At 40.7% G+C, this 23,873-nt stretch overlaps 3 protein-coding genes across 3 annotated transcripts in view; 1 reads left to right on the top strand and 2 right to left on the bottom strand.

The window, feature by feature from the left end:
- dnajc17 (DnaJ (Hsp40) homolog, subfamily C, member 17) overlaps positions 1-12,576 on the top strand; it is a 34,300-nt gene extending 21,724 nt beyond the window's left edge. Inside the window, exon 11 of the mRNA XM_062440191.1 lies at positions 12,310-12,576. Within this exon, the coding sequence (XP_062296175.1) occupies positions 12,310-12,426 (117 nt within the window). The 3' untranslated portion in view covers positions 12,427-12,576. The remainder of the gene's footprint in view (positions 1-12,309) is intronic.
- Positions 819-1,418, bottom strand: LOC134001192 (cdc42 effector protein 3). The gene has a single exon (XM_062440760.1). The coding sequence runs from the start codon at positions 1,416-1,418 to the stop codon at positions 819-821; it is 600 nt and encodes a 199-aa protein (XP_062296744.1).
- A 3,323-nt stretch (positions 12,577-15,899) lies between the features above and the next one.
- On the bottom strand, positions 15,900-18,010 carry gchfr (GTP cyclohydrolase I feedback regulator). Its single transcript, XM_062440904.1, has 3 exons — positions 17,852-18,010; positions 17,215-17,309; positions 15,900-16,537 (listed from the first exon to the last, which is right to left on the bottom strand). The coding sequence occupies exons 1-3, from the start codon at positions 17,885-17,887 to the stop codon at positions 16,408-16,410; spliced, it is 261 nt and encodes an 86-aa protein (XP_062296888.1). The 5' UTR covers positions 17,888-18,010; the 3' UTR covers positions 15,900-16,407.
- Positions 18,011-23,873: the final 5,863 nt, after the last annotated feature.

Genomic DNA, 23,873 nt, shown 5'->3' with positions numbered 1-23,873 from the left:
TTTTTTTTTTTTCTTTCTGAGGTCTTGGACCTGTGGCCTGGCTTGGTCTGCAGCCCAACCTGCCACCACTGGCTGGCTTTTATTGGAAGCAGAGCTAAGTGTTTGTTTTCACTGCATTGTTGGGAATGAGAGATGGGGGGTACCTTGGTCTACCTTTGAGTGGGGCCTCTGGGATGCGTGCGGAGGAAAAATTGCCCTTTGCACACAATAGATTGGCAAGCACGCCAAGAGCCAAGACATCACAGCTCGAGGACCTTGGATTCCAGCCGCAGCTTTCCTTTTCTTAAACACAACACTTTTAAGTCTTAACAGCCGTCTTCAGTGCTGTGCTGTGTGGTTTGGGGGATTACAATAGCAAAGGATGAAAGTAAAATAAGGTGAAAATGTCCAGCTTGAAGTTTGACATCAGACAGAGTTCAGTTATTAGCGTAATCATTGTGTCTCTTCAAGGGGTGAATCTACGGACAATAATAACTTTGCTTGCTGTTCATCTTAGAAGGTTTCCATGGTATCTGATTTAAAAAGTGTTTTTACTGAAATGCTGAAGAAAGATAATATTGTTCATCCTGTGTTTCAGTCTTTTCAGTGTAGTAGTTTACCTCAATCAAGACGTAGTTGCTACAAGGTCTCTCCACAAGTCACTCATAACTGCTTGGTACCCAGGGATCATATGAACAGATATCTCCAGATACATTTGGACAATGACTCTCTAGGATACTGGTTTGTCCATAAAATCAGAAGTGTGTCCCCAAGAAGGTTTGGAGTTAGATCTCTTCTCTATATTCCAATCTCTTAGTAAAGCCTAGTAACTATAATATTTATTGTTGGAGTTTGTCCATCACCTGGAGAACATCATCCAGGATTGAAGGACCCAGGTCAAGGCTAAAGGAAAAACCACTGTCCTCCTCCCTTTGCTGTCCAGCAGGTTTGTCACAGGTTACAGTGGAGTCTCCATCCCTGTCTGAACTCAGGCTGCCCCGTCCAAAGCTGTGAGTCTGATTCCCTCTTTGGTACCCATCCTCCTTTTCCATATCTCCGTTGTCATCGAGCAGTGGCATAGAACTGCATTTCTTCCTCTTCTGTGAGGCATTGTGCTGATGGCCCACTGACCAGTCAGGACTCTCTGAACCATCTGCCTCATCCAAATTCAGACGAGGGGGTTTGGGTGGTGGAGTGCAGGCCAGAAAGAGGTTCTGCTCACTCTGGGAGCTTTGCAGAAGCAGACTGTGGCCCATCTTTAGGAAGGACAGGTCTCCAAAGCTGTCTGCATGAGCATCGTTTCCAATATGTGAGATGTGGCGGAAATCAGCCAGTGGTAGACTGATCATATTGACAGACAGCACCTCTCTGCGTTTTGAGTTTCTGCTGGACCAACGAGCAGAGGATGGTTTTCTGTACAAGGATGTCCGAAGTGGCATCTTGGCAGATCTTTTTAATATAGGATTAAATGTTCTTTTTATATTATCCTCAAAAGTCTTTGTATCCTTTTGTATTTCCTCCTTTGTTTGATTATAATCCTTAGGAAGTGGTGAATATTAAAAACATAATGCCATCTGCAACAAAAGAAAAGAAAAAAGAGACACTTATTATTTAACAAATGTACATCTAATACCAAATTTCCTTTGAATTTTTTTAAATTTTTTATAACACAACACTTTTTTATTAATCAATTTTTGATGGCTAAAGTTTCTCTCTTATCTTGCTAGAATATAGAGCAGGTCTGTGCTTGGACTTGTCATGTAATTAAATGCCAGATGTAAGTATTGGATTGTTTCTGAATTGGATTGGACAGGACTGTAGAGATTGCACCTGCTCCATTTGATTTTGGTTTAATGAAATTCAGTATTATTTGGCAGCAGAAGGATGTTCCAACAATGCTTTGAAGCTTTCATCTCTAAATATTTACTTTTCAAATCCCAGTTTTTTTCCCATAAATGCAGGTGTGGTCTGCTCTGTGTCATCCAAATGAAGTCTAGTTAAGTCTTCCAGTAAACAATGCAACAAATATGCAGATACCACGCTGCCATTTGTTACCCTGCATATATGTACATAACATCTCTTCACATTTTGTTTAGGTAAAATGTGAGTATTTAGGACAGTTTCTGTCAGAAATTATGTTGATAACTTGATTTTGGAGCACATGTTAATGATATTCATAGAAATACAAATAGTTGAGATGCAATCTGTTTATTTTATTGTGCGGGTTATGTAGTGACTCTGGATGTGAAGATTTTTGTTCCATAAATAACATTTAACAAATAAGCTATCCATTTTCAAATATAGTATGAGGATATTATATTATTAAAAAAATCACTTCTACCAACAAAACTTAAAAAGAAACCTCTTGGTTAAAATGAAACAACACAGTAACACTTGTCAAAGTTTGTTTTAAAAAAACAACAACCCTTTTTGCATTCCGTGACCTGTAATCATTTTATTGAGTAAGTCAGTTCATCAACGTTGGCATGCCAATTAGATAATCTGTTCAGTGTCTGTGATTTTACGGTCTCCCAAACAGCTTTGCCCACATTAGATCTGTGTTCGTGACTTGAAACACTCACTCTGTAAATTTGTAAGCCACTACAGCAAACAGGTTTTGTTGGCCTGTAAAGGTTTTATCGGCACTTTAGTAGCAGCGGGAGATTGGAGAGCGTGGACACAACAGCATTCCTTTCCAAACATGTCAGTTTGGCCAAGGAGTCGTCGTAGGATTTCAGCCATGATTATCAAATACAGGAAACACTCCATTGCCAAGTAAAAATTAAAGAAACCCATTAAAACAGATTGGCCAAAAACATTTCAACATTATCCTTCTAAATACTGCCACAAATGATCAATCTGTCGAATGAAAAGACTAAGCTACGTATAAAAGTAATTGATCTGAAGGTTTTTCTTGAAGTTGCCTATCTAGTAGAATAATGAACACTAGAATAGATAAAGATTGATTACTTAGTTCTTACCTGTCTTCCTGAGAAAATACCGGATATTTGAATCCCACACTTGCACACACGTCTCTGTCAGGAGAGTAGGCTGCGTCTCATACCTGCACACCCTCACATGCCCTTCCTTGACATGATGGGGCTTGTTCAACGGTAACAGAGAATACCTCGTTTTACAGCCTTGAGACAGAAACAGAGTAAGTTCATATAGTCTTTTCCTCAGTGACAAAACCAAATCCACTTATCTACTAAATTGACATATTAAAGATACAACATCCTAACTGCAAAGAGATTGTCTTACCTTTGTCACTACTGCTGCCTAGGTGATTGTTCTCAGTCCTTGGACATTTGATCCTTACGTTGCTAATCCTTCCCAGTGTATACTCCCATTTGCACTGCAGAACACTCCAGGTATATTGTCGTTGAAAGTCTTCTTTGCCCAAGAGATAAGGCTGGTGAGGTCAGAGTACAAGAGCGTCAAGACATCCAGGTGGAAGCTTTCTATATTTTTTTCCCCCTAAGGCTTTGCGTAGTTTATATTTGCACTCACTCCACTTTAAAATGGTTGCCAGCCATCAGATGATATCATCCTGATTGTGATGTGAACTGGCCTTTTAGTTGTAAGTGTTAAAGTAAATCCTGCTGGATGTTTGGCTGCACCCATTACCAGAGGGAGAGTCTTCGCAGGGTAGGAGCTGCTGATTTAATTCCTGCGATACTGAGAAAGATTGAACCGCAGGAGAAACTATAGCGTACAACTCATTTTAACTGCTGTATGGTGTGTGAATGTGTTTGAGAGAGGGGAATGATGCGGGAGGTTGTGTTTGAATAGGTTAGTGAGTGTACAACAGGTTGTGTTTGTGTCTGAAAGTGTGTGGTTTCATCATGTGTGAGCTTATGTAAAAAAAGGAAGTCATAGTCAGTGAACAAAAAGGGTCAGCTACCCAGAGGTGCGGGTTAACTGATCTCTAATCTCCATGTCATTGTCCCTCTGCTCTGCTGATTTCCCGATTTCCTGCCTGCTGTTAGCTTGTCTAAAGCCCCCAAATCCAGCCCACTCTACAGGCCCTTCTGCCTGACTGGAGGCTTACAGCTTCTCTATATATTCAAAACACACTATCGCGCACAGACATGTATGTACAGGCACGCCGGGTTGCACAAGGGAGATAAGTTGTTGCATTTCTAATTCTCATGCCTCCAGCATGTTGTCTTTGCCTTAGGAATGTTATAGCAATACAGGGCTAGAAATTGTATCAGAGCAGCAACTTTTTTCTTCTGTATGGGATTTGTCTTTGTTAAAAAAATAGTGGGATAAAAATAGATTTATGTGTTTTCACATGCAGTAATTGCTACTTGTGATCACACCTTTTCTGATGTCCTTTGGTTTGCAAAGATCTTTTTTGCTATTCAACTATTTAATCTTCAACATGTGTCCCTGTGTCACACAGAGAGTAAATTAAAATCACCAATGCACCCTCTGCTTTCATATTACAGCCAAGTCTTTTGTTCCAGCAAAAAGGAGGACATGGCTCTGGATCCTTTTGTCTCAATGCTTTCCTCTTGTTTGTTAAATTTAAACAAGCAGGGTGTGAAGGAAATGGACAAATGGTATCTTTCACTACTCATCCATTCCTTTCAAATTGATCCAATAAGCAATAGGCGTGCCGCCTGATCCTCTCTTGTTCTCCAGCTCTGCACTCCAAGGCCAGAACAGTCTGAAAGACCAGACACAATTACTCACGCAAATGAAATTATCATAACATTTACTCAAGACTGAAACAGAACATTTTTGAACATCTCTCTTCTGAGAACCCCCCTCCTTCTTCCACCTTCAACCACAAAACAGCTTTCATGCTAGTAGACGATCAGGGTGTTTTCTACGGTATGTGGGAATGACCTCACAAGACCTGCCGTCTGACCAAGGTTGGGCTTTGCTAGTTGTGTTGTCATGCTATGTAGCCCCTGGGCTGATGCGTTTAGCCATAGCTGAATTTCTGTATAAGCCTCTTCTCTAAGGCCTGACCATAGCGGGTAGTGTGGTTGATGCAGCTATGCTGGGCCTGATATCTGGGATGCTGCATGTTTTTGTTGTTGGAGGATAAAAAGTGTTTCCAGATATTGCTTTGACTGGCGCTAGAAGCCCAAACTGAGGCTTTGGTGGATATTCTTTTAGCCCTTTGTTGTGTGTTCTCCAGCTTCCGCTGTATCAAGGCCTTAAAACAGACAGAATTTAGGCAAGTTTTACAGCAAGCACTGTCTGATTCTTTCATATGAAAAGCATTGTTCAATGATAACAAACATATGACATACTGTACATTGATAAAATTCTGCCTGTGGTATGTCCATGAATTACTCAGAGTACAATAAGCCTGATACTAGACACACAAATTACTTTGATGTGGTAGACTATCTCATTTCTGTATCAATCTCTAAAACAGTTCTATTTTGTAGTAGCCACTCTTTGTAATTTCCTTTCATCAGTTTTTCCAAGAATGATCCTAGTGTGCATTTGTCAGCCTCCTAACCCTTGCCATCACTGTTTGTCTCCAAATGATGACTCAATGATGAGGTTTTTTTTGACACGGCTCCAACAGAAACCTGATGGTCTCGGTCTGGCTGCTAAGAGGAAGTGCAGACACTCATTTGCATGACTGCCACATGACAGGGAGATCTGACACCACTCAAAGTCCAGGTGTTACATTACTTACATTCAGACTTTTCAACACATGACAAATCTCAACAGTAGCCTCTAATCAACCCAGTAAGGTCAGGTGAGGCACACAGTAAGAAGATGAATAGGCCAGATAATGAATGGAGAGAAACAACAGATCTTTCAGATGAGGTAATGTATATTGATGCCAAGTACTATAACAATATAAAACAGCTGAATGATTAATTAAAACAGAACATCTGAGAATTTGTCACACTCTCAGATATACTGTTTATTATGGGTTTTTAGAGCCATTCTGGTAAATACATATGTACAATGGAGTTGCAGCTTCTTGGGGTTGAGTCAGGTGCTCCACATTTGCTTTGTGTGGTTTCCTCTTTTGTATGATTCTGCCCAATAAAGGTAATAATAGGGTAACAATAAGATAAATAAGGTAAATAACAATAAGGCAAAAATCACCCACCAGAAAATAGTAATGTATGATGCATAAAAATATTGGACTTGCTCTCATGTTGTTTGTGCCGGATGGAGTTTAAAGGGGACCTATTATGCTCTTTTCCAGATCTAAATGTTTTATTCTGGGACTCCATTAGAGTAGCTTTGTGTGATTAACATTTTAAAAAAGAACTTCTTATTTATCTTATACTGGCCCTTTATGCAGTTCAGTCTCTGTTTCTAACAGGCAGTCTTAGCTCTTCTGATGAGACCACTCTGTCCTGACTGGCCAGCTTTTTGGAAGCCTGCCAAGGGACAGTCATATCAGAGTTGTGTTAAGTTACAACAATGCAAACCCAACATTTCCTGCATAAGTGCTTCATATTAAAAGCTTTTAAATAACTAAATAAAAGGATACGTTATTGTGAATAATTTACAGGAAATTAAACATGTACCTGACCGAATTAGTGGAGCTTCATTGGCAGCAGTAAAAACTAAAGGAATAGTGCAAGCAGTGACAATGATTTTTGACGAAGAGCTGATCAGCAACACCCCAACAGGTAAACTACTAATTTTAGTTGTGTGTGTGTGTAATGGAAAAACAGTCACTGTGTGCCAACTGAGTTGTTGCTTGGTGTGACTACCTCCAAAACAATGGAAAAATGCGGTAATGCAAACTTGCACCGTGTGAGGAGCAAATAACCATATTAGGAAATACGTCACGAGCTGACATCAATTTGGGCTGAAAGTTGTTTAAAAAAAAAAAAAAATGGAATACGAGATTTAAGATCAGTCTGAAGCTGGGCCTTTTTGCTTACAGGGATAACTTCTGCATACATTTTCCTCATTATTTGACACTTGAGCTATGTTAATTATGAACATCAAACATTGTAAATTATATTTATGACTGAAAGTAATCAAAAGCATAATAGCTCCACCCCAAAAAAAGATGTACATACGCATAATTCACAAAATACTAGTTTTCCCCGTAAATGTGGGTGGTTGGCGTAGGCTGAGAATATACTGCTGTGTCTCCTGGCACCGAATCATTAGTAATTATTAAATCATGGCTGTGATATTTAGATTACTTGGAAGACTGAAGATTTGAAGTAAACAGTATGCAGCACAATACATTCCACTAGTTGTTTATTCTGTATGTTAATTACATAAGGAGCCATTTTAACAAGGGAACACAGATACACACACAGAATAAACAGACTTTACAAATTTGTGTAGTTGGAACCTTATTTTGATTTTTCACTTTTTCCTCCTCTCACAATGCCCAAGCTCTTTTTTGACATCTCCAAGGTTCAGACTGCATTCTTACCAGTCCCATGGCCCCTTTTGTTTTAATGGGAACTCTGCTGCAATCAGACGGCTTTTCCCGGAAGGCTAGGATGTGAAAGACATAATTTTGCTTTTACAACGATGTATTGTTGGATATTAAAGTGGCCAAACCCCACATCTCCCTATTCTAGGATCCCTAGGCTCATCCATCATAAAGAGAAATGCCAGGGCACCAGGAGTTCAGGCCTTTGCTGCCATTTCTCTTTTCACTGTTTATTTCTTTTGCTTTAACAGTTTCCAAAGGCACTCTCCATCTCCGTCCAACAGACCTCTCTTCTGTCCAATACCGTGACCGCGTATGACCACATGCATTCACGTCCACACATATACACACCTACTTACATGGCACCTCACATCCTCTCCTGCCTTTTTCCCTCACTCTGAATATTACTGGCTAAAAGTCTGCAAAATCTGCAAAAATCTCCAGTCCTCACGCAACTCCAACTACCTACTATACACAGTGTTCATTCAGGTACTGCACTGTACTTCTGGTACAACAGAGCAATATACAGTGTCTCTTTCCTGTTGCAGCCTGACTTTGAGTGTCAGATTTTTAAAATAGCTTTATTTTTTCATAAAATAAATATATTTAGTTTTATTAATATTTATATTGTAGTGTACTTTTTGTAGTTTGCGTATAAAATAATTAACCTTTATAACTGCAGGTATCACAGTCAATGGTCTGTAGATGCATTCACTAACACAGCATCTACAGAGTTTTTTGTTTCAGACATATTGGCTTTTGCTGTCCAATCAAAGGATGTTTTGTGCCGGAGTTACATTCAGAAACCAGATGTTTGCAGGACACGTGCATGTAAAGGGTTAAATACAGGAAGTAGATTTGGGCCTTAATCTCTGTGTAGTGTTTGTTCTTCACTAACAAAAACATTATAATAGACCAGACCTTTGGGGTTTCATGTCTGCCGAGTCTTATAATGAATGATGATTAATCCTCTACCATTTACAAAGCTTAGGTTTTTGTCTGCAGAGGAATTTCACCTTGGCTTCAGTGTTGCATGTGTTTGTTTGAGTAAGCAGGAGTGCTTGGACACACACACACACACACACACACACACACACACACACACACACACACACACACACACACACACACACACACACACACACACACACACACACAGGTTTGTATAACTATCTGACATTCATTGACATAATGCATTCCCTAGCGCCTAATTATAACCTTAACAATCACAACTAAATGCATTACCCTAAACTGAACCTTAATCCAATTCTAACCCTAAAACCAAGTCTGTAGCCTTTGAAGGTGTGTCAGAAAGTGAGGACTGGCCAAAATATCCTCACTTCCCTAAACTGTCCCCACTTTCCAGGTATAGATGTGATAGCCACACACATACAGACACACACACACACGCATACACACACACACATACAGACACACACACACACACACACACACACACACACACACACACACACACACACACACACACACACACACACACTTGCACACAAATGATCTCTAAATCTCTTAAGTGTTCACCTCTCATAAATCACCTACTCCAAACCTCAGTGACGTACACACTTAGAAACCCACACTACGCTGCCACACCACACACCCCAGATAAATAGTTCCTTGATTAACTTCAGCAGAGTGCATTAGAGACAGAAGTGTTAATCTCGAACACAAAACATGCTTGTTTTTTATTTGTTTATTTTTTAAGATTTGTTTGGCATTTTTGCATTAATTGGACATTGGGCAGTGAAGATATAGACAGGAACCAAGGGGAGAGAGAGAAAGAGAGAGAGAGAGAGAGAGAGAGAGAGAGATGGGTGTGACATGCAACAAAGGTCCCTGGCTGGAATCGAACCATGGTCGTTGCGGTTATGTGGCATGCGCAGCAACCATTCGAGCGCTCTGCAATTTCTTCTTTTGGCAGTAAAGCGTGTTAAGTTCCTTCTTGGCTCAGTGACTGTCTGGTTAGTGGTATGTGATAGCTGATGGCGTTAATGAATAATCCAGTTATAAAGTCTGAATTTATAACCACTCCGACTGCAATGATAAGAGACAATAAGTGTCTAATGGCAAATATAATCTAATGTTTTAAAAGTCATCACAGCCTAGTTTCAGTTAAGTACGAGATTATCCATGAGGCACTGTTAAAACAAATATCCTGTGATATTTCAAGATTTAAATGTCCAGTTTAATAATTTGATGACTTCAATATTTATCAGGTTGCTGCACGTGCATGTGTTGTCTTTTTGTCAAATGTCTCTTTTTGTGTTTCTTTCCCATGTGTTCATTTACATTCACATCTTAGTCACTGAGTTGTTTCTTAAGACTAAAAAGATACGATGCAACAGTTGAATAAACTTCAATTCCGAGGGACATTGTCACAGCATCTTTTACTGATACAGAATGCAGTAGTTATTAGATTGGTATAATCCTGCTTGATAGAGAATACTGGAGTTTCAGAGAGATGTCGGAAGGGAGTTTTGCTGTTTCTTTCTGTGTGTCTCTTTTATTTCTGGGTGGCACTTAAGTTGTGAGCTATGATGGTTTCCTGCTCAAGTGCAGCAGCGGATCTATTGAAGAAGATTATATCGAGATAGTAGTAGTGTTATCTTTAAGCAGCACTAGTAATCAGTCCTTCCTCTGCAAACAGTACACATACACTTACACTTACTCACTCTGTCAGACACTCTTGCACGTGTGTGTGTGTGTGTGTGTGTGTGTGTGTGTGTGTGTGTGTGTGTGTGTGTGTGTGTGTGTGTGTGTGTGTGTGTGTGTGTGTGTGTGTGTGTGTGTGTGTGTGTGTGTGTGTGTGTGTGTGTGTGTGTGTGTGTTGCCTGACTCACAGCAGTGGTGGTATTCATGATGTCATTACTGGCCTTCTGGTCAGAATGGGTGTGCTGTTTGGAGGCCTAGCCATGTGCTGATGTCACATTGCTAATCCTGTACTTGTTTGTGTGTATGCGTGCGTGTGTGTTTTACTACCATCCTACCTCTGCAGTGGCCTTGCACCCACCTCTTTTGGCTTTGCACGGGGGCCCCGTTGTTGTTGTTCTGCGGTTTCCTACTCACCCTAGGCCCCCAGTGTTACTGCAGCACAGACACACACACACACACACACACACACACACACACACACACACACACACACACACACACACACACACACACACACACACACACACACACACACACACACACACACACACACACATTCATGTATATCTACACACTAAGTGTTAAGTTACAGTGATGCACTGGCAAAGTATGTGCATTGTAAGTTAGCACCCCAGGCAAGGAAACAACTCTCATCCTGAGAAGAAATGCATCACACTGCCCATAAAGCACCTGTCAATGCTCATAATTCCCCTACATCATTAGCCTGGCACTATGCGCCCGTGACCACACTGGGTAGAGAATAAGTCTCACCAATTCCGACAGATTTTTCAGTTGCACTTGAGTGTTGTGACCAGTAGAGGGCAGGGCAGAGTATTTGTGAAGAGGAGGGAGCATTTTCATCAGCTTGCTTGTGTACTTGCTTGTGTTTTGTTTAATTTGAAGATGCAAGAGTTGTTTATTTACCTAATGGCGTTTGCGTGATATTTCATTGTTACGTGTCAGACGAGGGCTTGAGCTCACATTATTGGAATGATAATAGCAGCTTTCCTCAATCCAGGGGAGGGGTGGTGAGGGGAGGTGAGGGGAGTGGGGGATGACTTCCACTTTTCCCCTCACCGATCCTCTCCTCTTCCTCCACCCTTACCCTTTCTCTCTCTCTCTCTCAGCACATGGATGCTGGAGTCCCCGTGATGTTTTCCAGATGCCTTAGTTCAGCAAGCACACTGACAAAACCTGCCTCTCCTCTTCAAACCGCTTTCGCTCTCTCCCAGTCCTTCATGCACACACTCACTCACTCTCTCCTGCAGCTCACTGTCTTGTTAAAGAGACACTTCCTTGGCCCAGCAGACTTCCTGGATATAATCTTATAAAACAATGGCTTGCTGTGTGGACACATAGCCTTCCTCCCCCTTAAAAATGGGATGATGGTGTTTGTGAGGGAATGCGCATGCTTGAAATGTGCATCTGCATTATCCTACGTATATTTAAATATTTTTAAAAGCATCTCCTCATTCCTCTTTACAGTACCCCTTCTTGCCCCCTGATTGTGTGTATTCTGGCCTGTGTGTGGCAATTGTGACCGCACAGATTGTGGCCTGTGTGTGTAAGACATCTGGCCTGTGTTCCACCCTGCTTGATTAGCCATTAGCCAATGGCTGCCCTCTCCGATTCTCCCAATGTAAGAAAGTATCTCGCCATCGTCATCCAAGTCCTTCAAAATAGTCCCACGCACACATACACATGCACAGTGAGAGGCCGGGCAACTGCCAGGCCTAATCCCAGCACTCATTTTAGGGTTTAATGACCTCAGGCAGTGGAATTACCCTGTCACAGTTGCTCTGCGGGCTGCTGTCTCATGCATGTTCACCCTGCCGCATGCCGATGGTAACTGAGATGAGAGCATCTTTCTGAGTCCGCCTCTCGTCTTCTCTGCACCCACAAGCTTGGTCGTGAAAGCAAACAGACAGTGGATGGTGACAGTGGTTTCTATTGCTCCATGTTCTGCCCTGTGTTGCTGTTTTCATGATATGAAATACAGACACACTTGACTTTTCTATGACTTCCTGCCAGTGTAATGGCTCATTAGACATTTTCCTCAAATATTCATTAACAAAAGTCTGATGTGATCTTTGAAGATTTACATCAAATATAGGGCTCAAACTGCATAGAAACTTGAGCTTAGTGTCAAAACAAATACTGATATGCAGTAAAGATTGTAATATGTCCAGCTTTTGTGTAACCATTTTCCATTTTAAAATCACTCTCTGTGTTACCTTTTTGACCGTTTATATCTGTCTCTTCACCAGAGTGCCCTGACAAATGAACGCGACTACGAGAGCGTGGTGATGATGAAGATGAGGCAGGCTGCAGAGCGACAGAGACTCATAGAACAAATGCAAAAAGAGGATGAAGAAGATGCCTAGTCATTGCATGGGAAGATCCAGTCCGGTATCAGCTTACAACCATTTACAAATACCTGTTTTAGGCTTTAGTTCCATAAAGCCTCTCATTTGTTTTATTATTTGTTTGTGATACACTGTGTACTAAAATAAGTCTTTAATAAACTAAAGTGAGACTTTTTTAAAAAATCTGGTATTTTATTCAATGTGTTGTGTCTTTCCCTTCTTTAAGAACATAGGATGGCTGAGTGAGTAGAGAAGATTAAAGTAGAGAAGAAGTGAGGGCTCCTGCAGGACTCCGTATTAAAGTCAGAGGTAGGAATCCTAATACTCAGGGTGCACAGGTGAATAAATACAGCATAAACTTTTTCTTGGAACATAATGTATCAGTACATGGACGCCAAATGCATGTTTGCATTTAATTGGACTGTATTGTCCTTTTAGCAGACAGTGCCATCTGTGTCATTTGCATATACAATTTGACATAGTTAATTTTTAACTTTGTTAATCTGTTAAAGATAAGAGACATTTTTCAGTTACATAAAGATGAAAATGTAACACATTTCAGTATTTCTATGGTAACAAAATACTCCGATCATTAGAAATCACAGACATATTGCAGTGTGGCTCATACGTCATTATAATATGTTACTGCGATGCCTCAATTATTACCTGTAATCAATGCACTATCACTGAGCACTACTACATTTGTTAAATTATTATAAGACATTTAGAGATTGAAGGCATCCAGTGACAACTTAGTCTTTCTTCATTATATTGTAAAAGAGCCAGAGGAGATTTGCCGTCCAACACCACACGTAATCAAAACGGTATAATGATGTAATTTTCATCTGTCAGCCATTGTCTGGTTAGCCGTGACAACTCGTTACCTCATTATTGTATCCAACTGTGTGTAATGTAAAAAATCATTCTTCTTTGTTGTCTGCATATTCTATCAGTGAAATGAGTTGGGCATTGTAGCAATCCAAACCACAGACCGTGTGATGTGACTATGTGGAAATCACTTCACCCCCATGTTAAACCAGTAATCAGGCCGAGATTGGAACACTAGGTAGGCTTTTATGAGAATTCTTGTGGGCTCACGTGATGAAAAGTGAACATACCCTGGAGGCCCTCTATTATAGATCTAGTGGTTTAGATGATTGTTCCCTGGGCTTTGTGTACTATACTTTGTATAATATATCTAAAGCTCTCCTCCAGACTGAAGAGGCCTTGTGGACTGCACAATTTTAAGGCTGCACAATGCTGTTCATTCAGCTCATGTTTCTGTTCTGAGATAGATGTGTGACTGAATATTTGTAAGCAATCTGAGCTGCCCTATACTTCATACAATACTTACATACAATACAAAATAATGCAGATCAGTGTTTCCCAATCTTGGGATCAGGAACCCCCCATTCCAAGGGGTCACTAGACAATTTACAGGATAGAAAGACATAATTTTATATAACACATTCCTATTACACATTATGTTTTTTATTTTATTTTTATACAATAATTGTGAAATACTTCTTTGGACCTCTAAAAATCATTGAAATGAAACAATCTGGGGAAGACAAATCTTTCTTTGGTTGTACTGCTCATAATTGATAATCGCACTAAGCCCATAACTTGTGATGAGGACAAGTAGATTTGGATTCATTTAAGGATTTACAAGCCAAAAAGGTTCAGAGCCACTGATGTAGATCATCATGATCTAAGTTGAAAAGGACCTTTTAGGTGCCTAAAAACTGTAAGGTGTTGACAGATGGTCAAATTGAGTCCAGGAGATAGTTAGCATAGCTTATTTGAAAGTTTAGAGAAATACAATAACAGCTGGCCTGACTCAAAGATAAAAATCCCCCTGCCAGCACTTCCAAAGCTCATAAATTAACATGTTTTATCTTGTTTCATACAAAAAAACAAAGTGTAAAGCTGACAAGTTGTGCTTTATGAGTGACCTCTTTTTCACCTTCATTATTCTCGAGAGTTTCTCTAAGACCAAGCTTGCCGGCCACTGGAGCAGCTGGGGTTAAAGGCCTTGCTCAAGGGCACCTGAGTAGTGGTAATGAGAGAGGCACTGCTTCCTCTGCTTCCCACTAAAATGTAGCCTTCCAGTCCATGGGATTGAACAGGTGACTTCTTCACCTCAATGTTTCCATTTCACACACTTCATGGGTTATAAACCAGCTTGAATTGAAGTATGCACTGCTTTTCAAAAAATGTCTTATGATGCTGACCTCAAATTTCCTCTAAGTTGTTCTATTACTGTTCTAGGCTGTTTCACAATAGGCTTATGTAACAGATACCTAGAAAATACTCTGTTTTCTTTATTTATGTTCTCTGAAATGACATGCTACCGCTCTGTGACCCACATTGAGTCAGACCTTACAGTGCCAGACTGTTGCGGTCACCATGCATTTTGTAATAAAGTCCTCTGCCTGCGGAACATCTATCCATCCAAATAGTTTTATTGTTCCTGTCCCTTGAGGGACTATGGTGTAATGGTGTGTCTGTATTTGTAGGGCTGTATGGCAGCGCTTTCTCCTGTCATTGTGTTATTCAGGAGCCACATGGCAGCTTTGCAACATCCATCCCAGTCATCCATCTCCCTGCCACTCCTGCATTGCCCCGCCGTGGCTGTGTTATACAATGTCCAGCTGTGGAGCGTAGTGGTGTGGTGGGAGACATCTGCTCCTCTCCTCCTGCAAAATCCCCTCATCACATGGTTTTGTTTATGCATAGCCTTTTTCATATCCCGGCAATGTAAAAAAAAGCCCAGAAACACACAAAATCTGTCCAAATGACAACAGAGGAAATACAATTACAGGAAACACATTCACCACCAACCCTGCCCTGAGCCCACAGTGGCTTGTGCTGCATGCGAACCAGGATGGGAGGATGAGCCTGTTGTACAGTCTGTGCTATCAACAATTACAGCAGAACCTTGGAATCTTCATAGCACCTTCTTCCTCTCTGTCTTCCTCACATTGTGTGCACCGAGGCTGTCATGTCAGTGAATGCAAACAGTATCTGGAACCTCTGCAGTCACAGGACTAGGAAGCACCAGCACCTTTTGATCTTTAGTGCGGAGGTGGAAGCTAAGTCATGTGTGAGGCAGCAGGTCTGGTAAGAGTTTGGCTGTGAGCTGGCTGGCAAAGACTCTAGTTTGCGGATTAGGGATGCAGGCTGGCCCTAGACATGCGCTGGCAGAACTGGGGTTGTAATGAAACCACCCAGCGTTTTTGGCTCTCACAGGCAGACTCCTGCACTCTGTGCTCCTGCAGTGCCAGTGCCTCATCTTTGGGCATGCACCTTCCCTGTAAGGTGCCACAGAGCTAAGTACTCACAATTAAGAGTATTTTTTTATGTGTGATGTTTGTTTAGTGTCTGTTCAATGGATTATCAGAAGGCAAATACATGTTTTTCATTTTGTGTGTGGTAAATCTTAAAAAGGAGTGCAAATGGTTTTCTTTTATTAATAAGAACACAGGCAATCCACATCACTGCATCATTTAATCATAAGCATATGATACACTAACAAAAACATCTTTACAAAAGCACATCTAGCATAGTGGTCTATAAGGGAACTGGGTGAAGCTTTTCCTATGAGCTGAAATCTTTCAGATTTGCCTTTTATCAAGTTATACTGCCAAATTATATGTTAACAGTTAAACTAGCTGTCACTCCCTATACTTGGTCACGAGTTCTAAAGGGCAAATAATATTGGCAAAGGGTCTTACAAAAGCTCTGGAATGTGGTTTGGAAATTGGTGGCCTATAACCTAAACAATGTAATCTCAAACCTTACGTGTGGGATAATCTCAATTTAAAAAAAACGTTTTCATTTGACAGTGCTCTGATTTTTAACAGTCAATATACTAAATGTACAGCAGAGAACCAAAGTATAAAAAAAGAAGTAATTTAAATTCTTCAGCATATTTCATTCAACTTTTAAAGGCTTATATAGGTATTTGGATTCAGTCAAAACTTGCTCCACGATCAATCAGTCCGTCTCCTTGTGAAGGCACCACACCAGCGTCTGTCCCACTCCCGTCATTGTCATTACGCGGAAGCCCATCTTCTCCAGCTTGTCCAACACCAGGCGAGGTGGGTCGTCCACATGGTACTCGGAACTAAATGAGCATAAACACAAAGTAATTCCACTTTCCACAGATGTGAGAATTCTCTGTCTTTCAGTAAACTTTGCTCGGAGAGTTGAATGCTGTTAATTGTTCTGGTGCTTGTTCACTTCCTTCCACACCTTGGTTCATTTCCCAGCAGCATTTGAATCAGATTGCCAATGACAACACTTCCCTGATCTGTATTCCATCAGCTTGAATGGTTTATTCTAAATCTGCAAAGCAGCAGGCTTCCTCGACCACATTGGAGTTTTTTTTCCTCCATGTGACCTGATCTCAGCTCTGTTGTCAATAAGTACACGTTAACTGCCAAAATGAAAGCAACACCAGTCTAAAGCTTCTAAATATGTAAATATGGTATAGTGTGGGCACATACAGTACACCTGGGAGTCCAGTGGATTTCAGCATTGGACCAGTTTCATTACAGTTTACTTTTTCCTGGATGGGCAGTGGTGGTGGAGATGGTTTCCCAAATATCAAACCAGGAGAGAAATTCTTTATCTTGTGAGAGACATTAAAGTCATGCTTGTTTTGTGGATGAATCTGTGTCAAACTATGCCTACAAATCTCTCGGTTTAAATTCTACCTTAAGGTATTTGACTACTTGACTAACTACTTGCTGCATGTATTCCCACAACAATAACTGACCCCCCCACATTTTCAATACTCACAAATTGTTTCCCAGCATGGTTGTTTTCCTTGCTCCCAAGTAATTCATGATTGCTGGATCAGAATATTCATCTCCTACATTTGTGGGACCGTTTTCCTGAAAGACCGCAATTAAGTAGGTTACATTACCCGTGACAGCTGACTTTAGATAGTCTAAGACATGATTTCTTTGCTAAAAACAATATCTGCTGCCTGTTATTTGTGCAACTCAAGTTGCAAGTCAGTGGATACACCTGCAGCCCTCTGGCAGGTGCTGATCATAATCTCCAATAACTGGACAGCCTAAAAATAGATGATCCAATACTCAGAGGCTGCAGACTTAGGTGTCTTGATTCTTGCAGACAACAAAATGATCATGCGCAATAAGAGGCGGACGACTGGGCAACATGTGTTTTTAATTTAGTGTAACAAAAAACAACCATACACACGCTTTTCCGTCTGTAGCATTAACTGTTTGCTGTTGCCAGCATGCAACATATTACAGGCCGCTGCATAACCATAATCTTCCAGTGGCAATATTGATTGATTAGTAGCATGCGCAATGTTGCGTAGCCAAATAAATAAATCACTGACACTCTAACTCGAGCGCGCCTTCCCTAAAAGCACATCACCACTCGACTACAGATGAAGGATACACACCAGTCTGATCTGCGTGCTGATGAGCATGTAAGGCATCCCTCCTCCTTGGCTTTGGACGGCTATTCCCCTGGGTGTGACTGAGGAGGTTTCTTCCCAGACGCGACAGTCCCCGCTCCAACTTGCGCTTCTGCTGACAGCTCTTTGCGGAATGCGGAAACACACCCACCGCCACGGACCAATCAGGACTCCTCTTTCAGCATCTGTCAACAGTGCTGCCTGCTCAGTACACAGTGTTGCTCAACTGATGTAGCCTAATCAGTAGTTTGTTGACACGAGAAATGCTGGTCAATGTGCATGTACCAGAGGATTAAAAAAAAAACCCGTGTATGTATCTTCAGTACAGAGCCCTCTGTAAATTCTCTGTTGCTGGGAAAGTGTAAATGTTATGTCCAATTGTGTTTAGTTAAGCTTATCATATTCAAATTCATAAATTGCATTGATCATTTTATTTGTATTCTTTTTTTGTGCAACAAAATGCACACTTTAAAGAAATAATTTCAATTTTGCTCACTCTGCCCCCCTCACAAGTCCACATGGATACAGCTTATGTAATGCATTTGCTAAAAAAATAAATAATTAAACAAACAAAAAAAGATATGAGGAGGATGTAAGTGTGCATACATGTATTACATTGGACCTACACTGTCTGGAACTCTTAATTTCCTCCTCTGGAATTTATTATTTTCCTCCTCAGTGCAGCAGTAATAAATTTGGATCAGTCTTGTGACTCAGAGGGAAATGAAAGACATAGACCAAAGGCAATCAACAATGGCAGGGACCCCGATAAAATCAGCAATATGAATGTAATGTCTCACTGATGCCAGAAGAGCCTGTCTGACATTCAGTTAGGCTTTGCGTGTTATGATATTGTAATGGTAGGCAGACATGAATGTGAGCAAACCACTGCTCATCAGAACTGCAATCAATAATACTTTAATAATAATAAACTTTTTTTACATTAATAAAAGTTTAAATTTTTTTTAAAGTTTTTTTTTTAGATTTTGTCATATATTATTCTGTATTGTGAATCTGAATGGTTTGTTTACTGCTGAAATTATCCACCACAACAGTGTCATTACCACCTCCAGAGCCTGTAATCTGTAGCCCCATCAGTCAGAGGCACTCAGGTGCTTGTTGAGCCTTGCTGAGGAGATTGCCACCTACTGGCTTCCAAGGTCATTGTCATCTACAGTTTGTGTTTCTTGTCTTTAGAATTGATCCACCTTATCTTTCACATTGATCACAAATTTTTACATACTCATACACATCAGAATCAGTATTTCATTCCCCTTTGAAAAACAACCACTTGTTGATTGACAAATTCGTGTTTTGGCTTTCGGCAGTCTATAAAATTAGTGACCTACTATCTGAATCATTTGTGGCGTTTAAAAAAAATGGGTGTTCCTGAAGAATGTGTCTTTTCTTGTGTTTTATCTGTCCCTGTTAACCTGAGACCTAGTTCAGGAAAGAAAACAGGAAAGCAGCAGGGTTGTCACTGAGGCCCCCAAAAACAAACCCGAGACCCCCTCTTGCCAAAAGAACAGTCTTTCCAAACATGTTCCTACCCAAGCCACTTCCTGTACTCCCACTGTGTCTTCCTGCACTGGCTCATCTGCTGCTGGTTATTGGAGTCCAAGGTCACCTCTTCTATGACCTGTGGTGACAGTGGAGCATGTCCCTGGTGGGTCCACAGGAAGCAGTTTGATCTTTTGATGAGGCCTTTGCCTTCACCTTCTCAGCTTAAGTGTGATGGCTTGTTGCAGGAAGGCTTCCGTCAAATGATCTACTAGTACCATAAGATAGTCATCCGCAAGTATAAAAAACAAAACAAAAAATGTATAAAAAAATGCATTTTTTATCATTTCCTTTTGCAGTATCTCGATACACATAAAAAACACCATAAGATTTGTTTATCTGGCTTGTACAGAGCTCTTAGAAATGAACAAAAAACTTTTTTCCTGTTGCCGGTTCAAAAGTGAATCTCATTGTCAGAACAAAAATGATCTCCCCCTTTTCTCACATACCCTATAGGAAATACAAGTTTCTTAGTGAAAAATAGTCAATTATTCTATAATTATAATTGTATTCCATGCAGTACAACATACGTTACATGTGGCAATCAGACTAGAAAAAATCACTCTTAGAAAAATAAACTTAATGTCTCGTAATTTCTACTGCCCCAGACATCCCACACACAACATCCAGCTTCCTATGATTTACTTACTGTGAACATGTGTGGGTGAAGCCCTGCAGTGGATAGCTGCACTGCTAAAGCAATCGTTTTAAATCACTGATTGGGGACTGAACGGGGGATGGATTATGCAGCAGGTAGTGTGAGTATATGATGATTTACTGTAGGTGTGTGTTGGAGTGATATTCCAATATGCAGGAGACAGATTTAAACTGTGGGAGAGCAGAGGCAACAGGCAGCTCTCTGATAGATTGGGTGTTAGGGTTATACACCATATAGGTTTACATCGGCTTAATTGTGATGAATCACTGCATTTTTGAGCCATGTATTTCTTCGTGAGACTTTTATACTTGTGTGTTTATTCTTGTGTGTGTGTATGTGTATGTGTGTCTGCATCTGCCTGTGTTCCCCTCCCAGGACTTCCACAGTCCCTCCTCTGCAAGAAGATACATCACTGACCTCCTTTTTCTTTGCTGTTTTCCAGATTACACCCAGCATCTTACATAAAGTGTCTCCAAGCTGTAGATATTACCCAGCAGCCTTAGCAAGGTTAAATTGTCCTTTCCTCCTCCTCTCTTTGTTCCTTTTTTTCACCTTAACTTACCTCCTACTTTTTCCTACTGCACTCACTGATAGATGATGCCTCTGGTTTTAGGACTTACACAACACATCATGGCTGAACGTACAGCGCTGTGAAACATTTCAAGAACTGTCACCAGGTTAAGATTTTGTTGAGAAACACCAGGATGCGGTTTCAGTGGTTGTGCATATTGGAGGGATTTGTTTAGGGAGACTTTCTCTCTGTGATTAAGAATAATGTCATCAGAAAATTGGAAAGACACGCTCTTACACACTGCGCCTTTTCTCTCATCACCTCAGCTCAGAGCTTGATTTTGTGCGAGTAACATGTCCCTATGGGCTATGACAAATGGGACTGATTGGACTATTAGCAACAGGAAACAACATGATGCGTAACAAACACAGAGGCGCAGAGGAGCGATTTAAGAGGGCTTGGATGTATCAACTGTCTCCTTGCACATCTTGTCCTTGCCTTAATTTACATCCCACTGAGTTTAACCACAGCACTAATGTGCATTCGTAGGACTAATTATCACCTCTTAGACTAAGCTGCTTCTGGATGCTTTACAGAGAGGAAAAGAGAAAGAGACAAAACTGTTCCCGTCTTTGTTAAACAGAAATGATGTTGAACCAGGAGTACTTAGAGCCCATTGGAAAAGGTCCAGGAATACTTTTAGTTGTGGGCCTCTCAAGGTTGAAAGCCTGCACAAATCATTTCACAGTATGGTTAATTTAATAGATTTTTTTGGTGAAGTCAAAGAATTTAGATTCCTTTCTGCCCCCCCCACCCCCATGTTCTAACTAGAGTGTAGTTTTTGGATGGACTGAAAGGACTCTGTCCATTCTTGGGAAATTCGGTAGGCCTCCTAAAAATCTGAACTATCTCTCTTTAAAGACCCCAGTCTGACCACCACTTTTCAGCTCATTCATTAACTTTTATTTCCTCTCATTACCAGATCATAAAAGTGTTTATTGCTATATATTTCTCCCCCAAAAGCTGACCATTTGTCTGGATTAACTATACTGAAATCAGATGAAATCCAAAGAAAACTAAGTGAACAATAATGATGCAGATAAACACTATAATTTTGTTACTAATGAAGGTTGATAAAAAACAGACCGTTACTATGGCTAAGTTTTAAATTGAATAAAAACTGAAGAATTACTTTCGACATACAGTCAGCTTTTTGGTTTGATATACTTATTAGATATTAAATATGTAATTATTATTATTAAGTTAGTTCATTAGTGTTCAGTAGACTTACATTGATGGAGGGGAAGTTAAAGTTCAAGGCTATGATTGAAGATATGATGTAATATTTTTCCAGAAAATAGTAATGTGACTACTTGAAAGCTGTGATATAAAAAAATCACAGTGCACTGGAAAGTCCAACACCTAATATGATTAGTAGTATTCACGACGTGTCAATATCTCTGAAAAGTAGTGTGTACAGAGACAGAGCGATGGATAAAGAGTCAAAACGATGGATAGATGGAAAGAGAAAGAGGAATGACAACATGGATACACACCACGAGGACGGAGTCATATCACGATTCCCATCAGGCCTGCGGTTATTATCATGTTTTTTATTATATGTTGCAGCATGTGGTTGTTGTTTATGAACAAGTCCAGCAGAAGTATTCTGCTCAGTGTATCACCGCAGCTTCACTGCAAGAGGAAGGGCTGCTCTTACAGAAACAACTATGGCAACGAGCTTGGCAAGAGCGCAGGGACAGCTTGACTTTGTTTAACGCATAACAACAACGGCAAGAGCAGCACAATAACTGCCCTGGCACTTGCCCCCATCGTACAAATGGAAGCTCTGAAGAAGTTTCACTGGTTTACACTGAAACATTTCTTAGCAGCTGTACAGCATTGTGTGATGTGGGTTGTGATGACATTTTGAATAGCAGCTGCTTTATCGTAGCCCTTGATGTCATCAGCGGACAGCATTCAGATATTACTCTTCTCCCACTTCCTGTTGACGACTTCTGGTGATCACTTGTTGCCATGGTTACTTGCTATCTTGCTGAGCCTGAACCCAATATGAGGGCTGAAGTGTTTGTGATTTATTAGGACTGTTAAATCCTTAACGAGTGTGCGTCAGCTACAGAAGCAGACATTACATTGTCCCATTCAAGGCTCTACATGTTTTTCCATGAATAAATCAGAAAAACCTTGAAAGGAAGAGCCCGACTGTCTGCTAAATATCCGGCTGGGAAAGATCTGTATGAGCAGAATATCCAGATGCATAGCAGTCTTTAATGTTGTAGCCCACAGTCAACAGCATAATCACGTGAAAGAGGAAAACTTCAATAGCTGCGGCCTTCCATTGCCCTGAAAACAAAGAAGGAAAGAGAGTGACGGACGATGAGAGTCAATTATGTGACAGTGATGTCATGGTACTACAGGCTCTGATCACCACCATGTGTCTTATGTGGTTCCCTTGCTGTGCTTGGTGCCCTGCATCCTTCACATTACAGTCGTGATTTTCTGTCTGAGAGTGATTGGAAGTACAGGTGACACATACAAATCGTGTACACGCAATGAGCAAACATATCAGTGAGAACAAGTTACACACGAAATATGTTATCACCAGAATCATGGCTAAAACGTCACTTCAACGCAGGAAGACGATAAATTACCATCTGGCAGTGTAGTTTTATCATCTTGTTGTGACACATAACAAGTCAATTACTGTCTGGGGTCTGAATCCATGAAGGGAATGCATCCGGAATCTGACCATTTAACACGTTTTTGGGGTTTTGAGGTATGTTAAGACCGGCCCGACTATCGTGAGTAACTCAGTGGAAATTCTTGGAAGCATACATATGTACTCACACACACAGGCTGTTATCGTTTTACAAGATGATAGATGAAGTCGAGGGCAGAAAGTCACATTCTGAAATGTAGTGTTGTGGGGATGGTTGCTGTGTTCCCAGACCAATAGCTCAATGACACTTATCTAATTCGTAATTTGCTGCTTTATTACAAGTGTCCACTAAAGCACAAGTTCACGATGGGGGGAAATGGACACCCACACTGGACACCCACACTGTGACACGCACGTATACCATAACATTTCTGTTTGCATTTTTACTTTAATTCTCTGTCCTTCTCTATCTCGCACTTTATTAAACTGAGTGGGAGGTTGAGTAATGAGGCTTAACATATAATCCAGGCCTCCCTCACTTATCTTTAATCATTCTTCCCCCCCATTGTATCTGCTTCTAGGAAAAGTCTGTTTTATC

This window comes from Scomber scombrus, chromosome 19 (genome assembly GCF_963691925.1).
Source record: "Scomber scombrus chromosome 19, fScoSco1.1, whole genome shotgun sequence".
Lineage (NCBI taxonomy): Eukaryota > Metazoa > Chordata > Actinopteri > Scombriformes > Scombridae > Scomber > Scomber scombrus.
This window is presented reverse-complemented; position numbering and strand designations above follow the sequence as displayed.

Excerpts from the sequence above, each read along its gene's own strand:
- LOC134001192 (XM_062440760.1), bottom strand. The coding sequence starts at position 1,418 with ATGCCACTTCGGACATCCTTGTACAGAAAACCATCCTCTGCTCGTTGG.
- gchfr (XM_062440904.1), bottom strand. The coding sequence starts at position 17,887 with ATGCCTTACATGCTCATCAGCACGCAGATCAGACTG. Across the intron at positions 17,310-17,851 it reads TCAGCACGCAGATCAGACTG|GAAAACGGTCCCACAAATGT; the intron begins GTGTGTATCCTT and ends GCGGTCTTTCAG. Across the intron at positions 16,538-17,214 it reads ACCATGCTGGGAAACAATTT|TTCCGAGTACCATGTGGACG; the intron begins GTGAGTATTGAA and ends ATGCTCATTTAG.